The sequence below is a fragment of the Denticeps clupeoides genome, chromosome 8 (assembly GCF_900700375.1).
Source record: "Denticeps clupeoides chromosome 8, fDenClu1.1, whole genome shotgun sequence".
NCBI lineage: Eukaryota > Metazoa > Chordata > Actinopteri > Clupeiformes > Denticipitidae > Denticeps > Denticeps clupeoides.
The window spans coordinates 8,452,353-8,477,627 of NC_041714.1; the positions used below are offsets into that span (position 1 = coordinate 8,452,353).

General features: G+C 43.6%; 2 protein-coding genes across 2 annotated transcripts in view; one reads left to right on the top strand and one right to left on the bottom strand.

Annotated features, from left to right (window-relative positions):
* The window catches only part of rmdn2 (regulator of microtubule dynamics 2), a 34,063-nt gene extending 29,522 nt beyond the window's left edge, over positions 1–4,541 (bottom strand). Inside the window, exon 1 of the mRNA XM_028989932.1 lies at positions 4,395–4,541. The gene's annotated coding sequence lies outside the window, so the exon portion shown is untranslated. The remainder of the gene's footprint in view (positions 1–4,394) is intronic.
* A 14,775-nt stretch (positions 4,542–19,316) lies between these two features.
* cdc42ep3 (CDC42 effector protein (Rho GTPase binding) 3) lies at positions 19,317–25,004 on the top strand. Its single transcript, XM_028989522.1, has 2 exons — positions 19,317–19,508; positions 22,695–25,004. Exon 2 carries the CDS (start codon positions 22,888–22,890, stop codon positions 23,845–23,847), a length of 960 nt encoding a protein of 319 aa, XP_028845355.1. The 5' UTR covers positions 19,317–19,508; positions 22,695–22,887; the 3' UTR covers positions 23,848–25,004.
* The last annotated feature ends 271 nt before the right edge of the window (positions 25,005–25,275 follow it).

Consider the following 25,275-nt stretch of genomic DNA (forward strand, 5'->3'; position numbering starts at 1 on the left):
GTTCAAAGTTGCCTCCAATCGGTACCCTCCGAAGAACAGAGGTTAAGGTAGATTGTGTTAGGCATGTTTAGGACCGGATTTGCATTTTTGCTGTTGTGTTTGTGGCCTCAGGTATACGTTCGGTGGAGAGGAGTTTGTAGGCTTGGGTGGTTGTTAGTATTCAGCTTTTTGTTTTTGGCGTACAAGTTTGTGTGGGGCAGTTGATCTGTTTGTGTACACAGGTGTGGGTCTAAAGTTAGCACAAGATGCATTTTGTGTGTGGTGGCTGTGTTTGTATCATTTGTGGACATTCGTTAGTGCTCCTTCTGCATTCGTTCGGCACAGTGTTTGAAAGAGACTCTGTTTGAATTGCCGTGTGGTGTTTGCTCACTCTCAGTAGAGAGGTTCTTCGGCGGAAGGATACTGTTTCAGTTGTGGAGCATGTTGGTCAATAGGAACGTTTTTCCCAGCCCTGCCTGCTGATGTGCTCTCGTCAAGCATTTCTGCCGATCCGGCGAGTGACTCTGATGCCGATGTAAAAATCCGTGAGTGCTCATTGGAGAAGCGTGAGTGGCTTGATTCAGTGAGAGTTTGTCCAGAAAGCGAATACCGTAACTACGGGCTTGCAAGATGGTGCAGGAGCTTCTGCTTTTGCCAACTGGAGTGTCAGCATGAGCTTGAGCTCAGAAAGTTGGAGCAGCAGGTTTGAATGGAACGTGACTAAGTACCAGAGTAAGCACTGAGTGTGCTTTTGTGTAAAGCTCCCGTTCGGGTTAAGTCTAGGACGACTGTTGTATGGCGGTGCGTCTGTTTGTGGGCCTACTGTCTCTTAGGTTATTAGTCCCCAAGAGCAGTGTGGAGTGCCCAGTTTGCCCTATTATTTTTCCCCAATCACTGACTTTTGTATTTCTGTGGAAGTGGGGGAAATATTTCATTGGATTATAGTTTGCTTAAGTTTTGCCCTATTTTACAACCACCACCATTTTTGGTTTTGAGTATACAAATTTGTTGTCCAGTGCTTGTTTTTGGACCTTCGTGAGATTCCAAAATTGTGAGATTCGTTGAATAGTGCAGATATTGTATTTGAGGGGCAATGCTTTATCTTGTGCTCTCTTGGATCAACCGAAGGGTTTATATTTGGTGGTGGGGGTGTTACGTCCCTGGACGTATGCTCCCACGTGTTCTGTGTGTCTGGCTGTGTTTTTTTTTTTTTTTTTTTGCGTCCTGTCCCTTTTAGGTTGACTTCGTGGGAGGAGTTGAGGCCTACCAGCTCCATCTGCCATTGGTCACCTCCACCTATTTAAAGAGACTTCAGATGGTGTTCGGGAGGTCCCCAGGGTCTGCTAGGCCCTTAGGCTTTTGGTAGGTCCCTAGGGTCCACGGAGATCTGCATAGAGCTCCGTTGGGGATCTCATTCGTGTTTCTTGTTGCCTTGTGTGATAGTCCCTTTGTTGTTAGCCCGTTAGCCTGTCATGTGCCGTTTTTGGTAACTTGTACGTGTTTTAGTTATCCCTGCTGTTATCCATCCCTTCCTTTAGGCTGTTTTGATGTTGGTTAGCTGTCCTGAGTCCTCTGTCTTATTGAACCTGTTAGCACACTGTAAATAAAAGCACTGTTTGTATCGTTTGTTTGGTTGCATGTGTAACAGTGGACCTCCTCCTCTCCACACCCTTGTTGCGTTTCTGAGACCCCTAGACTTAGGAACGTGACAACCTCCCACACAGTAGACTCAAAACGAGCCCTCCTTCTCTCCTCAGACCATCTCTGGTGAGCATTTGACTGGTGGCTCCAAGGGCTTATACACTTGGACAAGACTTGTCAATGTCACATCAATATGTTGAAGTCCTATTTTGCCGGCAGCATGGGGAGAGTGATTCCTTTAAGGAGGCTGGGATAGGAGCTTCTGCCATTTCTTGATACTCCTCGGGATGGACTGAGTTTTTGCCAATTGTGACTTTGGTAAAGCTAAGGTCACATACATGGGTAAGAGGGTGGGTCAGGGAGAAGTTCAGCCATTGGGGCAAAAATTGTGGCTGTGTCTGAGTGTCCGTCCCCTAAAACAAAGTGTGAAGTCCAGCAATTCCTGGGCATGGCTTGCTTATTGCAGCTTCTGCCGCAATTTTTCAGATGCTGTGTTGCTGCTCACTAACTTTACAAAAAGTTTCTTATGATCTCGCCCTGCTGCTTTCCGGAATGTGAAAGCATTGCTTTGTATTTCTCCAGTACTGGCTGCATTTCGATCTGCCTTTTATACTTGAGGTGGACGGAAGCACAACTCGGGTGGGTGTGGTATTTCTCCAGGAAGATGCGGATGGACTTGATCACCCATCTTTACCTTTCCACTACGTTCATTAAACAATCAGTCGTACTACAGTTCCATCAAGAAGGAAGCCCCGGCACTGCTGCTGGCGTTGCAACACTTTATGTAGGGTGCCATTCCTCCTCCAAGGTGCCAGGGGCACCTTCAGCAGCTCCTGACCAGAAGCGACCGGCCCGAGGACAACCACCAGCATAAAAGAGCCATGCAAAGATGGACATGATGCAAACTCATTCGTCGATCTAGTATCACGTCTTCTTCTGATTGATCCTTTGATTCCTGACTACGCCTTTTGGATTTGCACTTCTGCCATCATTCTGATGCCGATGTTGCGGACTCCTTCTTCCGTCCCAGACCAAGATTCCTGTGCAGGCGGTGAAGACGCCCGAAGACTCAGATTACAACCCGGAGGTTGGTGCTGCATTCTCTACCACTGTGCCACATCTTGCTCGCCCCACCGAGCAAAGCCACAGCCCTCGCCAAGATATCAGCTGCCCTCACACCGCCTCTTGCCCACCGACGCCAGCCGCTAGTGTGCCCCACATCCCGCTCTGTGATGAGGGTCACCTGCTTGTGTGAATATGGACCAATAACCCTCTTGATTTCCTGAACAGGATGAAGAATGCTAATCAACACATTATGTGTTGGTCCCTGTACCTACAAGTTTTCAGCCTGGATATAAGGGACAAGAAGGGACACCTTGTCCCTGCATTCTGGGGGTGGGGGTTTTGTGTTTGTATCTGGGTTTGTTGGTGTTTGTCAGTGTTGTGGTCCCAGGTGTGGAAATGTGATTGGTGTGATTGGGGGGGGGTCTCAAACCAGAAGCACACTACTTCCTCACTGCTCCTACCTGCCAGTCCTCCAGTCCTCCAGTGCCTGGGCCGTGACGAACAATAAGATGTCATGGCTTATTTCCAATCTTGAGACTTTTTATGTTCTGTTTATGTCATGTTTACGTATGTTTTGTAATAAACGTCCTAGTCATTTACCATAGTTCACTACATTTTTGCTTTTCCAACACTTATTTCTCTACATCCCAATTACCCCAAGACCGGGATGTAACTGTGCTTGTGTGGGAATGTGTGCGTTTTCCCAGTTCCCAGTCACCACTATGTGCTACGATTGCTACGTGCAGATTCACCAGAGAGCCTTTTCCCTAGAGAACACTATATTGTTTCTTTGCCCACAGCCTGCATTCTCCAGCCTGGAAAGGAACACTCACAGACACACACACACACACACAGCTGAAGAGCATGGAAGGCCTGGCATCCAGCCTTGGGTTCCCCCGCCTACACCTCCACTGTGAGAGATGGTCTGATAACACCCATGCATCCAGCCGTGGCCTCGCTCAGATTGGGTCAAAGACTAGAGATTGGAATTCAAACAAATACATTATTCAACTGCCACAGCCTCACTAGGCTTCACACCCTCCAACAAGAAAACACACACTCACACTGATTCGCTCAAACAAATGGCCAGTGCAGAAGTTGTGGTGAAACAAAAACGGCAGCCTGCAGTGAAACTCAGCCGTGTCGATCAGCTAATCAGAAACTGAGAAGAGCGGTTTTGTGCTGAATGGTGTTTGTTTCAGAAGGACGCCTGCCCCTTTTGGTTCAAGACATTAACCAACTACTAGGGGCAATCTGACCTTGACATTGCACACAAGTGTGTCAACTTAAAAGTGAGTGAGTGTTGTTCCAGTACACAATGAAAAAAGAACTAGTTCAAAGGTCAGCACATTGAGATGAAAATGAACTGGTTCACATTTGTGGGGCATGCGATGTATAGTCTTGCTCCTACATTTATCATGAAAAAAGTGCACTCTCGTCTAATCGTCTGATGCGTGTGTACAGGGTTCTTTCCGTCACGCTGGAGATACAGAGTGGAGAGAGACGGTGAGCGTTACGAAGTAGGGTAAACCGAATTGCGGTAAGGCGCAAAGAGGTGGGTGAGTATTCGCTTCTTCTTCTTGGATAGTATAACAGCCGTGACCGCAATACTTCACAGGTGTTGACTTTCGCAAGATTGTGCACCACGCTTGAGGAAAATAATTCAGGGAGAGCAGAGTAGGAAGAGGGGAGATGAGGATCGGGCTTACTTGGTCAGTTGAGTTGAGGAGATCTGAGTCTTGGTTCAGGCAAAGTATGACAATGACTGAGCACCAAGCTCCTGGCCAACGCTGTTATATGCTGAGAATCACCCAGTTCCAGATTCTCAGCCGTCACATGACTGGAGTTACGTGACACTTTCAAGTGGGGCTGGCTCTGCGCTTGGGCAAGAGGGGGCGATGCCCATGTCCTGCCCCCTTAAATCAAACTTTTAAAAGTTGAAAATGAAAGTTGAGACTACCCGCACACTGAACATGGACAAGATTTACTACAGTAGCTCAAACATCAACGTGAAAATACATAAATTAGATGACAGCTTGCCCCTCTTGTTCCCTCCTTCCCTCTGTGCTCTGTTCTCTGGTTCTTGTGCAGATCCCCAGTCACCCTTCCACCCAGCTAAACATCCACTCGCTGTTAGTATGCAAATGACCCATGTCAAGTTTCCCACCCGGGCATACACCGTGCAGTTTTAGAGTCGATAATTCCTTCGACCGATTCGCAGTTCGACCAATTCGCGTGCACCAAGCATCGTACAGTGTACATGATGTATGATCACCGATTCACCCCTCCTGACCAGGCCATGACCCACAATCGGCTGGTCAGAAGAGCTGACCAGCACAGAGCTGACGTTCAAGTAGCAGCACATGGAATCTTGGCTCCTTCAGCTGCGACAGACACAAGGAAGCATTTTTAATGACTGGAACAACAAGGAGAAAAGTTATTTATAGTGCTAAATCAAATTAATTTCTGTGATTCCCCCTTTCTTAAGTATAACCAAATGTGCCGGCTCTTCTTTTTTTTTCTGTGCACCAAATGTGCCAAAGCACATGCTTTGCTTTGTTCAGCATCACTACTGATGTGGGTTCTTCTTTTGATTCTTAGTTCTGTCTTCTTGGTTTATAGATGGTCCCTTATTTATTATTGCTAATATGTGCCCTGCATATATGTGTAGGTGTGTCACAATTCAAGTGGCACTTTCACCCTGGCAGATTGTTAGTGGTCCATTTAACAGACACTTCTCTGAGAACAGAGACGGTGGTATGATGACTGGTTTACCACTTCACATTTACTAGTTGAACCAGTCTTTCAAACTTAGATAAACAGGAGCCATCACTTCTACTGTGTATCACAGTAGCCAAAGAAACATTCATAAACAAACTCTGGCTCAAAGTCAGCATTAATCCACCACTGACAGACATGACAGACGCCTGTCTAACCCCTGCAGCGGGAGGAACAGGGATACAAGGGGCCAGAGTGCCACGGAGGATCTGCGGAAGCGTTTTTGTTAAGGTTTCATGATTGATGGGTTCAGAAACCTGTAATTATGAAAATATGAATTTTGTCATCTAAGGTAGGTAGTCAAGGAAACTATTTAAAACGAAGTAAGATGTTGATGCTTAGAAAAGCATACACCTGATGTGACCAATGGCTGACATTGTCCTTGTCCTCTTGTGTTGTCCTTGTCCTTGTTGTGTTGTGTACATACTAGGCAGTATAAAAGGTTTAGTTTTATATTTGGAATGTTTTTGCTTTGTGGTGGTAGTAGCCTAGTGGGTAAAAACCTTTGCTTATAAACCAGAACATCACAAAGTCTCAGGTTAAAAACCCACTTACTACTACTGTTCCCCTGGGTAACTCCAAGGGGACAGTCCCTGTATCTACCAAAGAAACCTATTCCATAGCTGAAGACATTCCCCAGTATAATGCCTACTGTGCTTATATTTAGTGAGTTTAACTTTGTTTTTCCTGAACTTGAGGGTGAAAAGCAGGTCAATACTGCTCCCTGTCAAACCTGTGGACACTGACAGTATTGCAGTCTTTAGAACAGACCAAGAGCCATGCTCCAGATTCAGGCAGCTTTGACTAAATTGTCTGATTCCTATTATGGCTCCTAATGTATTCACATCATCATTTCAGAGCACATTCCAGAAATCCAACCTTACAACCACTGCAACAACTCAACCAAAAATGGCATGAGAAACAGTGAGTGAATGAGTGACCAATTTAAATTAATATGCAGCTGCATGCAGTATATTATTAATAAGAACAAAACAAAAGATGGTGTGATATAAAAAAGGAGACTTATGCCATCGTATTTAAAATCTCCAAATTTAAGATATATTTGTGAGCTGCTGATATGGTTTTATTCCTATTGAGCAGCATTATTTATCTGACATGCTATAGCCTCAGCTGGATTTTTCTTCAATATTTAACATTTAACATTAAAAAAAAAAAAAAAAACACAAGATTGTCATGGCACCAAGGAAGGGGAGGACTCAGGTGCTTAAACAAAAATGTTTGTTTTATCAGACGAACACATTGGGCCCTACTTGTCACGTCCATGCGGGCATGACGCGGCGGGTGAACGGAGAGGAGGACGAAGAGTGACGAGGAATGAAGGACGCTTTCACCTGACATCACGGAACAGGGGTTTAATGGTGAATCACAGGACAGGGGAGACATCCGAGACGTAGACACTGGTGAACACGGAACATAACTTCAAAGACCTGACAGCGGACAGAAACAAACAGGGCAGCTTTATACATTTGACACAGGTGAGAACGATTAGGGAACATTACACATGACAACAATGAAACTCCGGTCCGGATCCTGGACCGGAGTAACCCCCATTTCGGACCGGATCCTGACACTACTTTGGCAAAGGGGAAGTGGAAACAGGAAAAGGGAAGGCTTACTCTCATGGGGACACTCCACACTCGTACCACATCTGAAGCACACAAAATACATCAACACCATTAGCAAAAATCATGACCCCGAAGTTTCAATCAGATCGACGGATTGGTGTGGACTACACTGAAACCTCCCTGCCCGCGGCCACACCAGCACACAGGCAACCCTTTAAAACCACTGGCACAGATCGCCCCGGGTCCACCATGTGCCCACATAGCAGACCGCACCAGCCCGCCAACCAGACACCGTACTCACACGCACAGCTTCATTTCCATGTGCGCAGACACTGACAGTGACCGACAGACAAGACCAGACCCAGAACGCGGCTGCGGAGGGAAAACAGGTGTAGTGGATCTCAAATGGGCGTGGCCTGCACTCATTGCCCCGGGAACAGGACATTGCACCCATAGACACCAGGGAGCACCGTTGTTACATAGACGTCTTTGCCAGTAAGTTGATGGAGCCTCTTGTGCTTCAGTAATGCATTTAATGTTTGCCTGGATCCTGTGTGTGGGCAAATGTTCTACAGATTTTCTATTGTTGTAGAAACTTTAAAGACTCTTAAGGAGACATTCTGGTGTTGACGACGTTCCCTGTTTAAATCCTTTCTCTTTAAAATTGAACATGGGTCATGTTATACACAGTGTTTTGAGCACCGTCTCCAGTAGTAAAGCTTTGTTTTACTTTTGTTTGACTATTTCTTTGGAAAAACTTCCCTTTCTAAACTGTATTTAAAATTAAAAGTGAATTTTATTTAAAATAAAACTAAATCACATGTCCAAGGATAAAGGCTTTTCAGGAACAAAACTGAATGTCCAATGGCTGCACCTTGTCCCAATGTCACTGCAAGAACTGAGTTCAAATGATTTAACTTGTTCCAATTTAGGACACAGAAACAGAAAATGAAAGCATGAATGATCAGACCAGAGCTAATTTCACCATCAGACACTGACAGACTACAGCCGAGGTGAAGACTTTGATGTTGTAAATTCTGGCAGATGGCGCCAGTGAGCTCTCATGCCAATGCAGTGTTGTATCTGGTCATTTCTTACATGAAGGTCAGATAACTGTATTTGCCACTGTGTTATGGTGAAGAGGGGATATGGACTAGCTACATACACGATTCACTTTTTGGAAAATGTCATGGTTATCTCCATTTCAGGATATTCACAATTATATATATGACTTGTATTGTCACTTGAGTTCCACTTCAAACCAAATGTTTGAGATGGTCGATCTTCAGTGAAGTATCAAAATTTCTTTGTTTTTTATTAATGACACCATTTGAAATCCAACATTAAAACTATAAATGCTACTTCAGAACATTCACTACGTAGAAGGAAACCAGCACCACCAGCAGGTGGCATATGACATCTGCTCCTCTTGAGATGATCCCCGGAAAAGGAAAGTGGATGACAGTTTCAAAGACAGAAGCCCTGTATGTTGTTTAAATGTTACATCTGTCCCACATGCAGTCTGGTTATTTAACGTTAGAAGATGCGCCTGCACGGTTAGTCCAGTGTCCTCTCGGTCCTGGTGACATGAAGGGGTAGTTGTTCAGTCCACAGCCGGGTAAAATTAAAATGACAAAAAAACAAAACAGATGTGTGTTTAGTCCTTCATCCAGCATTGCTTAACCTGGATGAAACACATTTAGGTGAAGTCATGTCTGTCTGCACAGAGCACAACATCCCTCAAGTCCTCATTTCCCAGCATTGCTTCACTCAGCAGACACTCTTGTCCTAAACTTTCAGTCACTAATAAGAGGATTTAGGGATAGTGGTGAGGTAGTAAAGTAATATGTAGTAAGTCAAGATGTTCTTTATTTCTCCTATATACAGTTACCTGAAATGAAATGAGCCCTAAATTCGTCCTGTGCAATTAAGCAGAGTAATAGAATAAACTGAGGTTGATGGGTGAGATTTTTTAGCCACAAGTCCACCACTGAACTACTGAAATGATTGAAATGCCTTAGTCTTACTGAACCTGGAGCTACACATTTTGGCCCATTTAAAGCACTGAGAACCTGACCCCTACCTAACAGCTGTATGGACAGACTTGATTTTTAGGGATTGTCCAGCTAGAAAAGCACTGTCATGGATTTGAATAAGCTTGTAATAGCGTGGGTAGGCAGGCTCAAGACCACAAACTCGGGCTGTGTGAGGGCCACTGTGCTCCTAAGTGTATTCCTGCCAGCCAGCAGGATAGAGGACGATTGGCCAAGCATGCCAGTGGTCAGGGGCCGTGGCGTTCGCCTGCGCTCGGCTATTTCAGTCATGCTCACTCCCACGGAGCCCAGCTGCACCTCAGTGGACAGAGCCAGCAAAGAAATGGACAAGTGAACAACAGAAACCTACATATTTTTACAGTATTCTCTGGTTTGTTTAGCTTTTATGGACGCATAGGAAGATAGATACCACAGAACCATAATAAACACACACAAACACACACACGCACCAAAGAATGGTGTTTTAAGTGAGAACAGAGCAGCACTATCAGATGAATGCTTGCATAACCCTCACACATTCCTGTGTGAGTTACAGTGGGCTGAAAGGTTTTTAAAAGCAGCGCCAACCTCTAAATGACCCTCTTCAACTTGTCCTCTCATATAAACAATGAACACATAAAAAAAAAGTGTTTATACTGCAGAACAGGAATAACATCAGTGCAGAGTCCTTGCATTTTACAGTATAGGTGGGGGGTCTGCAGATATTAATTATCACACAACACACACACAAATTATACATATTTTTTTAAATGTAGGGTAAGGGGTGGGGTGGTAGTAGCCTAGTGGGTAAAACACCCACCTATGAACCAGAAGACCACAAAGTCACAGGTTAAACCCCACTTGGTACAATCATGTGCCTGAGCAAGACACTTGACCCTGAGTGTCTCCAGGGGGGACTGTCCCTGTCACTACTGACTGTAAGTCGCCCTGGATAAGGGCGTCTGCTAGATGCTGTAAATGTGAATGTTTGGCTTAGAAAGATCTTGTTACATAGATGCACTAATACAAATTTGAAACAGTGTGTGAGCTTTTGTTTTTCATGTGGGTACTTGCAGGTGTTGAAATTGTAGATTTTCTATGGTCCACAAAACCATGCATTTGATTAGCAACGCGTTACAGTCTGTTCTACCAGATGTTCCTGCCTCTCCAGTTTCGTCTGTTGGACAGAAGAATGTGCTGATGGTCCAGTCATGTTATATAACAGTGGGTCAGGTGACGACATTTACCTGGGATAGAGACTGAGCTTTATGCTAATCTAACCTCATACTGATATTTTTTTCTATCCAAAAGTACGTCTGGAGTTTGACTGAACCGAATAAAGAAGCTGTGACAGAAATGTGGCGTAGTGTAGAGACGGGGGTGTTGACAGACTGGTCCCACAGAGGGAGAACAATGTTGTTCTGCCGTACGCACAGAGGTGGGAAAGCGCTGTAGAAAACCTTTCCTGCACACAGGGGCTGAACACAGTGCCCAGAGCTGAAGCGGAGAGGAAAAGAGGGGATGTTATCATCTGCAGGATGTTTGCATGTCCTGTTTATGCTTCTCAGCAATTAGCCAGATATAAGCATGTCCATGTTGGACCTGACGTGCAATGATCATTGTCACACTTCAGATGTGCAAAGACAAATTTGACATAGACTTTTGTGCAACAATTGTGCAATTGTCAAAATAACTAGAATGGTTCATTAGCCAAAAGTACAATGTAAATGTTGATTTAAGCATGTTATAGATGGTAGAATCAGAATTCAAATCAGGTTTATTGGCCATGTATGTTGCATGAACAAGGAATTTTGTTTAGATTAAATGTCAGGTCTTATAAAAAGCATATTTAATGGTTTAAGATAAGGACATTGTGTTGGCCAGTTTATTTGTTAGAAGAATGATATTTGATAGGGTGGTTGTGGCCTACTCGGTAAGACACTTGCTTGAACCATAAATGACCATAAAGTCACAGTAACAAACTCACTTACTGTCCCTGAGCAAGACCCTTAAACCTGAGTGTCTCCAGGGGGACTGTCCCTATAACTACTGATTCGAAGACGCTCTGGATTAGGGTGTCTTCTAAATGCCATAAAATGGAAATGAGTGGTGTGCTTAGGGTAGTTATCTGGTTGCATTACTCTCTTTCCTTTGAGATTCAGTTGACAGACAAATATCCTTTAGAACATCTCCTTTAGAAATAGGTAGTATAATTCAAAAAACATTTCCAGAAATGACTCTGGCCCAAATGCAATATAATAGGCCCAAGCTTCGTTTCTTATGCCCGATTTCAAAGTTTTCCCTTCTCCTTGAATCCCTGGCATGCACATGATTTTTGTTCGGTGTTCTCCAGTGTTCTCATTAACATCAGCATTAGCCAATGTAAGTGAGGCGTAGTGTTACCCTGACTTTCAGTTTGTCTGACTGCTCTAATCATCAGCCCACTGACAGAGAAAACCTGTCATCAATGCATTCTGCTTACTGGTGGTCTGACTACCTTGGGAGCAACTTGTGATAAATTTAGCAAAAACACAGCCCACCCATACAGAGGGTACAGTCGATTGGTTCAAATACTTTTACTCTCTCTCTCTCTCTCTCTCTCTATATATATATATATATATATATATATATATATATATATTTGTTTATTTTCAAATAAACCATTTCATATAATTATTACTTTATCTACTCTGTTAAAATGTACTGTGGTCATATTATTTAAATATATGAAGAAATCTAAAAAGTTCAGAAATTTTGGATTTGACAGATTAAAATGATATTATATTAATAGCAGGACTGTCATTACTAGAGTTCCAGTGTTGGATTAATTTCCTTTTTTCTGTAGCTCTTCTGTCCTGACCTTCCCCCAACAACCCCTACACCAGGCACGCGCTTGACACCACCCATCCCTCGCATGTGACCAGCAGCTGAAGTGTGTCTGTGCCCTTCTGTACACGCTCAGTGGCTCTCAATACAGTAAAGACCCTGGTATTTGTGGCATGTGCCCAGCCCACCCGACCTTGAAGACCTGTCTCACATGAGCTGCAAGCAGATACTCTTTCGGAGAAGAATGAGAAGCCTAGTCCAGATGCCTTCATTTAAGTTCTAGTGCTGCTGTGTTTTTTTGGTGATGATTCACAGCAAGTCGCGCCCCTCTACAGTCACCCTAGATATGAAATAAAATCTTTTTCATGTCTTCAAGCCTGTCATGATGCTCTGGCTGGTGAGCCGGTGAATCTCTTTCATGTGGTCAACAAATTCCATGCTGGGGTTGGCATTCCCGGCCGTTTGCCTTAATGCTGAATGATGAACATCTTGAGCTGATCTTAGATCTTTCATTAAGGTGGTAATAGGCAACTGAGTTAGACTCTCACCTATAAAACAGAAGACCAAACAGTAACTGGTTCAAGTTATTACCACTGTGTCCATGAGTAAGACACTTAACCCTGAGTGTCTCCAGGGAACCTGTCCCTGTAACTAATGACTGTAAGTCTCTCTGAAGTCACGTGCAGCTTCCTCATTCCGGACAATTTAATCTCCCTCTGTAACTGTGCCGTATATTCAAGTTCAGTGGACAGTCCTGTTTCCTCCATTCTCCTCTGGCTCCCTCCATTGTTTTGCTCAGAAACACATCAGCCGACATCAATGTGACATGATCTCTGCATTAGTCACTCTGAGACCTTGCAAACTTCCAAACAAATAATTCTGATTTTCAGATCAATGCTTTTTAATTATTTTTATCTTCTAGTCATCTAGCAATCTAGAGTCATTTTGAGTAAAGGGGAATTTTATTACAAACCTCCTTGTTTAAAACATACCATATTCAGTTTTGATTATTTATTTAATTCATTAATTTGATATATTACATTTCTGGCAAGTGAACTCCACTTAGATGAAAGATGAAATCATACTTTTGCTGTAAAAGTGAAATTCAGATACAGATAGAGTAAAAAGTGCCCCCATGACTCAGGGAACAAATCATGTTTCAGTGGCTATAGGGCTGATGGAGGAACACAGATAATAAGATCCATGATGATCTCAGTGAGATGTTTACCAAGGAGCAACTTTTTATTTCAATAATAAGGTAAAAAATACCTTTTTAGTAAACATTAGGGTAGCAATGTTGCCCGAGGTACTCAAGTAAATAGACTACATGGGGTATCTGACCCAATCAAGAGAACAGAAAAAAACTCCCTGTATTCATAAACATCTCACAGAAGCCTCTGGAATGTCACTGACTGTCCCTGTGATGAGATAGGAATGGGATCTTTTCTGGAAATCCCCATGGACCCAGCAACAAATGAAAAGCATAAAACATTTTCAAAAAGGAACATTATGAAATCTGTAATATAGACGTCTGCAAGAAATGTGACTGTGTAAGAAGTCTGCTCCATTCTTACTCATTACCAGAGTGAAGAAATGAGAACTTGTCTGATTTCAGGTCAGATAGCAGGTCCATAATTATTATTTTGTTGGAGCAACCGAAGGAAGAGGAAGGTTCCAAATCTGAAAGCATTGTGGTTTATAGTCAGGCAGTGGGTGGAGACAAAATGACATCGGTCCAAATCACTGTCCTAATAACAACCCAACGGTGCCTCAGGCCAGTGCTTCTGTGGTATAAGTTCCAACTTCACCACAATCCACTGTGTTGCTGTCATTATGGCTTTTAATACATGACCCTTTGTGACCATTTGACCTCTTGTACAGTATTATCAAAGTGTCAGCTTCCTTGTTCTTTACTCTGTCACTATAACTTTTATTTCATATATGATTACATCCTCTGGATGAACAACATTGCTTAGGAACTGCTGGGTTATATATAGACAAGATTTCATTAGAGAAGATCAGTCAAGAGTTTTACGGTCGACCCAACAGACACAAGGGTAAACAGGTAAACTGTGGTATGTTCATAAAATGTCCACCCAGGGTGCTGCTGTAATATCAGTGCCTGTGTGATGATCACTGAGACCCAGCTCACCACTTTAATGGTGGGGAGCTCAACAAAGCTGCAGGCTGTGAGTCATACGTTTGCTGGTGGTCCCTGCAGGGTTAAACATTTCGCCATGTGAATGCATGTCTGTACTCAAAACAGCTATTTTATTTACAGAAGAACTTGATTTGAAATTGATTTGGGTGGGTTTGGCTTTTCTGTTATCCAATCTGGATTCTAATTTGAACTTTTATGTAATGATGGACACTTGCCCATTTGTGCACTAGTGGTGGAACCATGTTCACTTCTGTAGGCCCCATGGGAGTGTATTTAGTAAAGAACTAAGTCTTCAATCAGTGAAACTCTTTTGTCATAATTACAGCTTACAGCTACAGTTACCTGTGAGATAATGCCCAGTTATGGTGAATCATTAGAATACTTCATCCCCAACTACAGGAGAAGACATAATCAGGGGCTTTGGAGTGGCCTCCCGTTGACTCCCCGCCTTCCTCCCCACTCTGTAATATGGGTGACAGTGGCTGCCGGGTTCTCATGGAGAAAATAGCAGTGTCCTGTGTTTTTCAGGCCACGTGAAGGGCTGGTTCCTCTGGCTGACCGCAATCTGATTACAAGACTCCAGACTGTGGAGCCACTGCTGGAATGCCTCTGGGGAAGCCACCTCCTCCCACAATCCATAATTGACTTTCTCACTTTTTTCTCCCAGATGTGAGCCAGACATCTTCTCACACGACCATGAGGAGCATGAAGCAGCTCATTTTGAGTTAATCCCATTCCCTCATGAGGCCTTGATGATTTATGACCTGAATGTTAAAGAACTGTGAATCATCATTGGTGCTGTTGCAGTGAAGAGCCTCAGCTGGAGGCTGAATGTGTTATTTTAAAATTCCCTTGGAAATTGCTACTGGTCCAGTGTTCAGTGTCATGCATCAGATTATTAGTCTGTCAGATATTACATTTTCATTAATAGCTGAGTGCACATGGTTTAAGTGGATTACAAAGACTTTTTGACCTGAATGTAAACCGATCGTACAGCCTCATTTTGGGATTCCAGAGTCTCTATAAATTCAGCCACTACTGCCTGTTTACTCACAGAATGAGGTGCTGTCATGAGATGAAATATTTCCTTCATCACTACAAGTTGGGCGGCTGTGTTAAAACGCGTCACCCTAACCATAAAAGGTCTCTCGTGGAGACCTTGTCGGGACGTTTCACATGCACATGATCTTTTGCATACATACACAGCAGTGAAGCACAAATCAAACAAAGCTAATTAAACACTATGGATGTCTCCTATCCCATCCTGCAAAATGACGGTTTGTATTTTAGCAATGAGCAAAAATAATCCCCTGGACTTTCCCATCACATACATCCAGTTGTTTACGTCATTCTATCGTCAGGACAGGATTTCCTTGTATGGGCACCTTAATATCCTCCCAAATACTGCGAGATCAGTCATGAATGGACTTTGTGGAGTACTCTGGCTCCACGTTGAGACCATGACAGGTGCCCAGGGAGCAGTGTGTGGGGACGGTGCTTTGCTCAGTGGCACCTCAGTGGATTGGGATTCGAACCGGCAACCTTCTGACTGCTTCCTTAACCACTGGGCCACCACTGCCCCATACTGCCTCTTCCCCTGATTCCTCAGTGTGTGCACTTTTTCCCAACTGAATAAAACTGCCTTGTTTGTATCACGTCTTCTTCAGGTCCTTGTATGCGGTATGTCTTGCCTTTTGTCATCATGCATGTTCATTTTTATGTTGTGTTAATGCATCCTTCACCATCTTCGCCAGCACCAGAACCGTGACAGAACCATTTACACACATTTACACACATGAATGCTACAAACATAAAAGTGGGGTGGGTTAGTGATCAACACATGGAAGGTGTTCACTCAGTCTAAAACCAGAACTGGAATCTGTGAAAATAGGAATGATGTCACCGACATTTACAATTCACTGCTGATGTCATGGGGACCAGATAAAAAGGTTCTAATGAGAACCAAATGCAAACGCTACATGTTTAGAACAAATAGATTCTCCCACATGCACTTATGGCATCTCTAAACATGGGAATTTCCATATTCACATTATCCTGTAATGCCCACCTTTACACATACGTACATGAAGAAAGATTTTTCTAAAATAATTCTGGAAAAGCTTGATTCCACACTTGAGTGAGTTGACAAAAGTGTGATTTGGAGGGCAGATGAAATATTTTTAGGCACATCATTTAGGTGCAAAGTGCATAAACAGAGAAGAAAAATGGAAAAATGACCGGTAGGAAATTTTCAGGAAGTGACCAAAGAATCCACCCTCACAGTGTGTCCACAAGGCCGCACTTGTGAAGACATGGGACTCCCAGAGCCAAAGCAAGTCTCCAGAAATGAGTAATCACTCCCTAACAAGCACTACTCTGTGTGCAGTAAAGTGATGCGAATCCAGCTGGGCAGCCTCACATGACCTGTATATTCCTGGCCCATTTGGATGCTTTCAGACACATAGGGCAGCGGTGGCCTAGTAGGTAAGGACGCAAGTTAACCCGCAGGTTGCGGGTTCAAATCTCTCAAGGTGCCACTGAGGTCCCGTTGAACATGGTACTGTCCTCACACACTGCTCCCCCGGGTGCCTTTCATGGCTGCCCACTGCTTACAAATGGCGATGGATTAAATGCAGAGGACACATTTCATTGTGTGCACTGTGTTCTATGCTATGCATTTTTAATTTTGTACACAATTTGAAGCCATGGCAGACTGGTCATCGCAGACTCCGAATATCAGCCAGTGACCCCATTGAGACATTTGTGGATTTAGATTTTAGAATAGATTTTTGAGGCAGAATGGAAGTTCAGCAAGTTCCTGCCTTGTTTCACCAGTGCCTGATTTGCCTGATTGTTCTCACCTATGGATGTGAACCCCATTCTGGTTGACGCACTGATTTTCACTTCAAATATTAGTGTGTGTGACATTTTTTTTGGCAGGGCAGTGTTTGCTACAACAGTTAACACTTGTCTTTGTGTTGGAAAATTACAAAAAAATGTTGCGTTTTCTATTGATTAATATTTTGTGTTATTTCAAGGCACAAGCAGGAATTAAAATGAGCAAATGGAAGAGATTAAGAATGTTTGTTCAGTTCATTTGGAAACAGAAATGCTCTCATTGCTGTTCTCTTTGAAAGCGCTATTTCTGGGGGTTTAGCCACAAGGCTGCAGTGTGCCTCATGACAGCACAGCAGGTTTTTCACCATGTGTTGTCCACATGCCCATCCCAATGACATCAGATAACCAATCTCCACTCAAAAGAGCACTTATTCATGAAACGTTGTTTAAACGTTGCCAAATTATGGCTATTTTGTTTAAGTACTAGGTGGCACAACAACCACGCTATCCCGAAAGGTGTGTGTTCCTCCTCTGGCCAGGCTATGTTTGGTCAGGTTTGTCATGGCGCTGTGGGAAGTCAGGGTGTGATGAGTTTATGGTGAATCTGCTGGACGGTTTTATGGTCTGTGTACCGGCTGACGTTTACAGAGAGACAACAGTTAAACCTTGAGAGTTTGAAAGGAGCAGACATGCTGCAGCACTTTCACCCCAATACTCACAGGAAAACACACCAGTAGTGTTCATGAAAATGTTCAATAAATTGTGAATTGAATAAAGAATTACAGAAAAGCAATAATTTAAATGCTTGGAGCAGGCCTTGGAGCAGAATGAAAATGGATCCTGCACGTGCACCAGCCTCAAGCAGCCAGTGCAGACTGTGCACAAAAACCCAATATGGCTGGTCCTAGTGGTACTGAAGCCAGTTTGCTTGTCGATTGAAGCATTTTTAATGGTGGTCTACTGATTAGTCTAAAGCAACAAATTGAACTATATAAACTATAGTTCATTTTGTGGAACTCTGAACATGGTTCATGCTGACCAAGTAAGAAGCATGAATGTATACTATTCCATTTTCATTTGTATTAATTGAATCTAGTTCTTTTTAACTGACACACACAGACAAACACACAAAACAAAAACACAGAGTAGCCTGTATGTTACACACTGTATTTATATCTTCTATCTAGAGTAAAAAGTGTGTAACTGTCACGTCCGTGCCGGCTCCACCTCCAAGGACCTGTGTTTGTGTCAGCGTGACGTGTCGGCTTGAGGAGTCTGAGAAGACAGCGGCAGAGACCCGCAGCCCTGACTCTCAACATATCACAGAGCAACATTGTTCAGCACAAAGCGTGGTGGCTGATTTCTTCTTTTTTGTAAACACACAATTAACTCCCGACTTTTTTGCCGTTTTTTGGTGTCCATTGTTCCCTTCCCTTTGACAATAAATTATTTCTGTATAAGACTTTTTTCTTAACTGAATCTAACCTGAGGAATCTCAAGAAGATGTTAATTCTATTCTCCAATCCTCTATAACATTTAATATATGTTTTTTAATAGACAAGGAGTTTTATTTGTGGGGACCTGAAACACCAGAAACATTTAATCTGTTGCAATCACATGGAAATCTTATACTCACTAAAATATAAGAACACACACACACACACACAAACCCATATGTTTAAATACAGTACAAATATTCTAATTTCTACCCATCCCCTGCATTCTCAAGTGTGACATTTTTGCCAGTATGTGCTGGTTACCAAGGTAACACATTTTTGGGAGGGAGGAACTGGTTCTAAATGCGGCATGCAGGTTGTTAACGCCCCACACAGCTACAATGTGACCACCAGGGAGGTCCGTGGCTCTTTTCTGACTGGATTTTGACAGGAACATATTGGACACATTAATGATGAGTCCTAATATGAGAGCTTTTTTAATCCCTTCTGCTCACCAGACTCAAGCCGTCTTTCACTCAAGCCCCTTCACACAAGGGAAGAACGAAGCAGCCGACTAGAGAAACAGATGAGAGAGTGCGTGTTCCGAGTGTGTTTGTATGTATACATCTGGGCAAAGAAGGAGAATGAAGACCAATCGATTTCCTGAGCCATATTCATCGGACATAGTGACCAGGGGAGGGAATGGGGAGAAGAGAAGCACGGTGAACGCCTCCTGCAGCAGCCGTTAAAACAAACACCTCCCCGAAAAACCTGCCAGAGGACAGGGGGATAGGGAGGGGAGAGACAGAGAGAGAGAAGGCGGAAGAGAGGGGAGGATAGAAGGATCAGTGTGCAGAGAGAGAGAGAGAGAGAAATATAGAAGAGAGAGACAGAGGGAGGAAGGGAGGGAAGCATAGAAGGATCTGTGTGTGGAGAGAGAGAGAGAGAGAGAGAGAGAGAGAGAGAGAGAGAGAGAGAGAGAGAGAGAGAGAGAAAGACTGACGGATGAACACAGGTGCTGCGGCAGGAAAAGACGCAAGTAGGAGGTTTCTCTGCTACTGAGGGGCTGGAGCGGGATCGTGAAGCAGCTGCCTGGCAGACGTCCTCACACTCCTTGTGTCCAGAAGGGAAGTCTGGTGTGGTGGAGACCCAGAGGGCAGTGCAGGTAAGAGATCAGTGATGTAAGATTTTGGTTCTGGTAGGTGCTGTTTCTTCTCCATCGCTGCTCCTCTGTGATTAGGGTTCTTTTTTTTTTTTTATTATTGTGGCTCCTCTGTTGGCAATATTTCTGCCATTGAACACATGTTCACCTTGTTAGCTTTTTTTTATTTTAAACCTGGAGAGTTCTGTACACACCTCAGAAAAACAGTCCTTGTGCTGCTCTGTGTATCGTCCCCGGCTGCCTGGATATGGTTTTCTGTTCGGGACCAGCCAAGAGCAACACGTGGAGCTGGTGGACGAGGTTTACAGTCTGAACAGCCACAACCTGCTCCACCCTGCCTCGTTTTCCAAGGGCAGCAGTCAACACTCGGCCGCCTGGAATTATGGGATCTTTACAGTGGCCGTACAGGCAGCCATTTGAGGTTTTCTTTTTGTAACGGAGGTCTGGAGTCAAGCGACGAAGAAGAAAAAGAAGGAAGAAAGGATGACTTGCCTTCCCTTGATGAATGCATGGCCAGATGGACAGACTGAAGAGCAGCATCCACTCGTCGTACCAGTCACAGCTAAACATGGAGCCGTCAGATTTGGATGGGCGGCCTGCCTCAGCCAAAAAAGGCTAAAGGCTAAAATAGGTCAGAAGAATCAAAGGCTGAGCTGTTGTAGAGTCGTCCATGTGTACAGATGTCTCACCCTCCCTTCCCTAAAAAATATGTCTCTGTGTAATGAGAGGACCTGCGGCAGGATGCCATCACTGCACTTGTTTAGACTGCTGGCACTCTTTAGCTGACCCAGATAGTCCACACGTGATTCAATTATGGACCCATATCCAACACTGCTTCCCTTCCTGGTCCACCTTTTCCAGTTCCTCAGTGTCTGTAAATGATGAGACCCTCTCAGATGCTGGACTGACACCAGGCAGTCAGCCAGTACCTCTCTGGGAGATACGGGACATATTTGCTGGCAACCGACCCTTCATCCAACCCTCTCCAGGATTAAATCTGCACATTGAAACACTTGAGTCAGAGAAGGTGGTGACAGGTCCCATCCGCCTCCCTTCGGGGGCATAATGAGCCTAGTGTCGGCACTGCGGATGGCAGTCACAGTGACACAAAATATGAGCAGCATGCTGTCATTCCACCGTGCCAGTCCAGAAACTGCAATTGGCTGTTAAACCTGGACATCACTGGTGTGAATTCCAGAATTCCCAGAAGTGGGCTGCCATCCAATGAGAAAGGTATTTAAAAATAGAGCCAATACGTTCATCTTTAGGAATACAGAAGTGTTCTGCAGCTGTGAAATGATGACCCTCTATGCTGATGCTATGATCACATGTCATGTGATCATTAGAGGAAGAGCTTATTACTTATTAGCAGCCGGACCTTTGAACATGTCCCCATTCATGTCCATGGCCTTGATTCGGAGGAAGGTTTGAACTTGACACAACCCCTAAAGGCATGGGTTGCTCACCAGAGAGAGGTTTTGTATGGTAACTGGTGAAAGCAACTAACCAGTCTGGGTGTAAACTTATCTGTAAGAGGACCAGTGCACTGTGATCAATGACCTTCACACTTACATACACACACATCAATGAAACACACATTCACATTCATACTATACATGCAAGCCCACACACAATAACACTCACACTAATGATGTTTAGAGCCTCTCACAAGCATCCTTATGCTCGTCCTATAAAACATCCAGTGCCACACAAATTAGCTCACCCACCACCAGTCCTCACACATCCATGTATAGCGTCTACAATGCCTATATATAGTTCACCAAGTGACAGGTTTATTTGACCTGTAACACTTTTATATCCAAAAATGTCATAGACACCCAGGAACCAGAGCCTGTTATGACCTTGCATATGTCCATGGTCTAAATGACTCAAAATAACCCTGTAAGCTACTGTAAATTAAATGCCTTTAAATAGTAGTCGACTTGGTCCATGTATTCACTTTTACATCTCCATAAATAGTTTCCAATTTGACAAATTTATTTGTGAAATTAGACCTGTTTTTGCAGAATACAGATACACTATTTCTTCAGCAGTTACTTCATATTCTCTAACAATGGCAGATGCCAGAATATACTTTATGACCTCATAAAGTTATCCTCACCTTGTTAGAACTCATTATTTGTGAGGGTTATGCTGTGTTTGGGCTATAGAACCTTAGGAAGGAACGTGTTTTTACAAGACAGGCACGTTTGGGTGGACTTCACTCTGCTGCTGTGGCTACAGCCTGTCAGCATGGGTCAGTGCAGAAAGACCTTCCAAAAGTAAATATGTCTATAAATGGGCAAGTGCTCTTTCTATCCCCTCTGGCTAACGCTCTTCCCTGTCCCCTGTCTGTTCTTTCTGATCCTCACTATATCATTTTCTTTTTGCTTTCTTCTATATTTTTCTTCTGCCTTTTGTTCAAAGAAAAAGAATACAATGGCTGTTGTTTTAAAAATGTCCTTGGTTTTAAAAAAAAAAGTTAAAAACAAAAGGTATAGAATTTTGTTTCCTTTTACATCCTAACTCTCTGCTTGGTCAAATTTCCCGTTCAGTTGATTGATTCTGGAAACTACAAAGATTCTACAAAGTCTTCTATCATGTCGTTTTAGGCCTCTTGCACTGGTAGTTGCGTGTCAGGGTGGTAGCCCCCTCCCCAGGGACTGCCCACCCATGTCCTGGTATCCTGCCCTACTGCGTTCCAGCTGTTTCATATTAGTGGTGAATGCATGAACCCCCAGCTTGGCCAGCCCCCCTCCTTAGGGGCTGCTTCTTCAGAGCTTCAACCCACGTTCATGACCTGTGTTCAATATGTTTTCATTTTTTTTGCCCGGCTCCTGAGTAAAAACTAATCAGCACAATCCTTAAAGGAAAGGAAAGTGGGAGATCACGCTTTTTCTGCAAGACTGGCATTTGTCCTCCAGGGGAGGTCGTTTACAAATGAAAGTGAAGTGATTGTCATTGTAAAACACTGCTCAAAACGAAATGTGTCCTCAGCTTTTAACCATCACCCTTGGTGAGCAGTGGGCAGCCATGACAGGTGCCCGGGGAGCAGTGTGTGGGGACAGTGCTTTGCTCAGTGGCACCTAGGCGGCTCACCACTGCCCCGAAACACTCACTGAAAGAATATTTTGTGAGATTTTGGTAAATTATGTCATTCTAAATAATCTCCTCTTGTTCTTCCTCTAGGTTTTGTCAACAGTTTTTGGTCCCCATCAATGCTTCTCAGGATTGGTTGCACAATGGACTGTGAGACCACACGGCCTCTGACAATGTAACTTCAGCTTCCTCCTGGGAAGATCTTAGACCTTAAGATCAGACCACAGCAGGTGACAATAACTTCAGAGACTAATTCATCTAATTTCTCACTACTGTGCCAGTAATGCCAGCCAAAACGCCCATCTACCTTAAATCCACCAACAGCAAAAAAGGCAAAAAATGTCGTCTGAGAGATATATTGTCCCCAGACATGATCAGTCCACCCCTTGGGGACTTCCGTCATACCATTCACATCGGGAAAGGAGGGGAACGAGACACCTTTGGAGACATGTCCTTCCTGCAGGGCAAGTTTGAGCTACTGCCAGGGAAAGGAGAGGTCTTTCGGCCACAGCACAGTGAGTTTCTAAGGGCCAACAGTGCTTCTGACACCTCCTTCACAGAGACACCCTCCCCAGTGCTGAAGAATGCCATCTCCCTGCCCACCATTGGAGGCGGCCAGGCCCTCACGCTGCCCCTCATCACCACAACTATCTTCCCTGTCATACCGGATCCACTGGAGGACCCGTTGGTTAATCCAGCCATACTGCCATGTGGCCCTGATAAGTCTGATAAAGGGCTGGAAATGCTGCATATAGATGCTTTGCTCCAGTCCATAACATTTTTCAACACCAGCCCATCAACAGATCAAGCCAAAGAAACCCCAGCCTTCAGCATCAACCTGATGGAGATGCAAGAGAAACCAACAATGACAAAGAAAACCCCCAAGAGCACCAATGTGCTCAGTGATGGAAAAGGGGTGGAGTCAAATCCATTCTCCTTCTTCCTCAATGACAACGTCAACTGCAATGGCAGTGGGCACACAAAGTGGAAAGGTTGCTACAACGGTAATGCTAGTCTCCTCTATGAGAAGGGACACAACAACTGGGCAGACCGGGATAGTGGTGTGGAGGACAGCCGTATATCTGACTTTGACTTTGAGCTGTCCAAAGGGAAAGGTATCTCCCAGGAATCACTCACCCAGATGACCGGCTCACTGCTCTCTCTCGAACTTGACTTAGGCCCATCTATTCTGGATGATGTACTCAACATAATGGACAAACCCAAGGAAGGAATCAAGATCTGAGCAAGCATGAAGCAGAAAGGGAAATACTGTTCAAATGAATTTGGACATTTGGAGTTTGTCTACATTTCTGCATAGATGATATTTAAATGTTGGCCTTGTCTTCTAAGTCATGAAGTAAGTCTCGTTAAGCAGGCAACACACACAACATTTTATGATATCACAGGTTCGTTGAACAAATGGTTTACATAAACTGCCCATTCCTTCTAGCAGATTTGCTTGGTGAACCGGTTGGACGGAGATCGACGCATAATTAGCTGCTGATCTTCTCCTGTGGTTTTGAATTACTGTCCTATGATCCCGTCTCTGTGAGATGTAGATCCCACAAAAATCATTCCTGCACCAATTTATATTTTCTGTAGCATGATGGGATCGTGGCTGAGATCATGTTTTCATGAAGGGTAATGCAGTATTTTATATTCTTCTAAAGCACAATGCTGTATACGTTTAACGTCTTATGTTTATCTTTTTCCCATAATACTTTGTTCCACCAGCTGTCTTTAGCATATTCAGGAGATCCCCTGTAGAAAGTTTCTGAGAGTTCTTGTACGATTGCCATTCAACTTCTTTCCATCAGTGACATCAGTTTATATTTAAACCATTTGTTCAACAAAAACTCAGAACATTGAAATGCTGTGTGTGCTGTTTCATAAATCAGAGCTTTGTAAAACATTGTTTTTTTATTTATTGTTATGCCTTTTTTACTAGTAGTTCTGTTGACTGAGACTGAGACACTCACAGTTATGAATGCATTCAGCTGTAATGTAGACATTCATCATGGCCTTTACAGTTTTCTTTTTTGGTGGAAAGAAACTGCTGTGTGCCTAAAATATCATTTGAATCCAATCCTCACTGGTGTGACTCTTTAACTGCAGACTAAAGTGACACAGCGTGTGCATAGAAACAATCGCAGTTTTTGATGTAGATAAAACTTGTACATGTGTTTGAACAGTTTTCATATTCAAATGCACAATATGATAACAAAGTAATATTTGCTCCTTGAGATAATCATACGTGTGATTTTTCACGAATGAAAAGAGAAAACGCTATCATTGTGTACATAGTTATTCAATTTCTTTAACAGTTAAAAAAGCGGTGCACACACAAACGTTTTTATCCTACGAAGCTAATAATAAATAAAATATAATTCTTTATATATGTATTCATGCCTTCGTTTCTTCCATGCAGAATAATACTTATAGTACCAACCAAACTGCAAGAAACCTCTTGCAGGAATAAGTAGTCAAGGAAAAGGCGGAAAAAGCAGAAAATAGAAAAAAGAAAGAAAGAACGAGAGTGAACGGCGGTCTTTGTTGTTTCTGGCATTCCTTGCATTTTCACATGATGCTCTGCTGTGGACGCAGAGGCGGCAGATCGGTCCATCAGGACTCCAGAACAAGACGCCTGCACCATTTGTTTGTGCTCTGATGG

What these genes read in the sequence shown, in the direction of transcription:
- cdc42ep3 (XM_028989522.1), top strand. Translation starts at nt 22,888, where the DNA reads ATGCCAGCCAAAACGCCCATCTACCTTAAATCCACCAACAGCAAAAAA.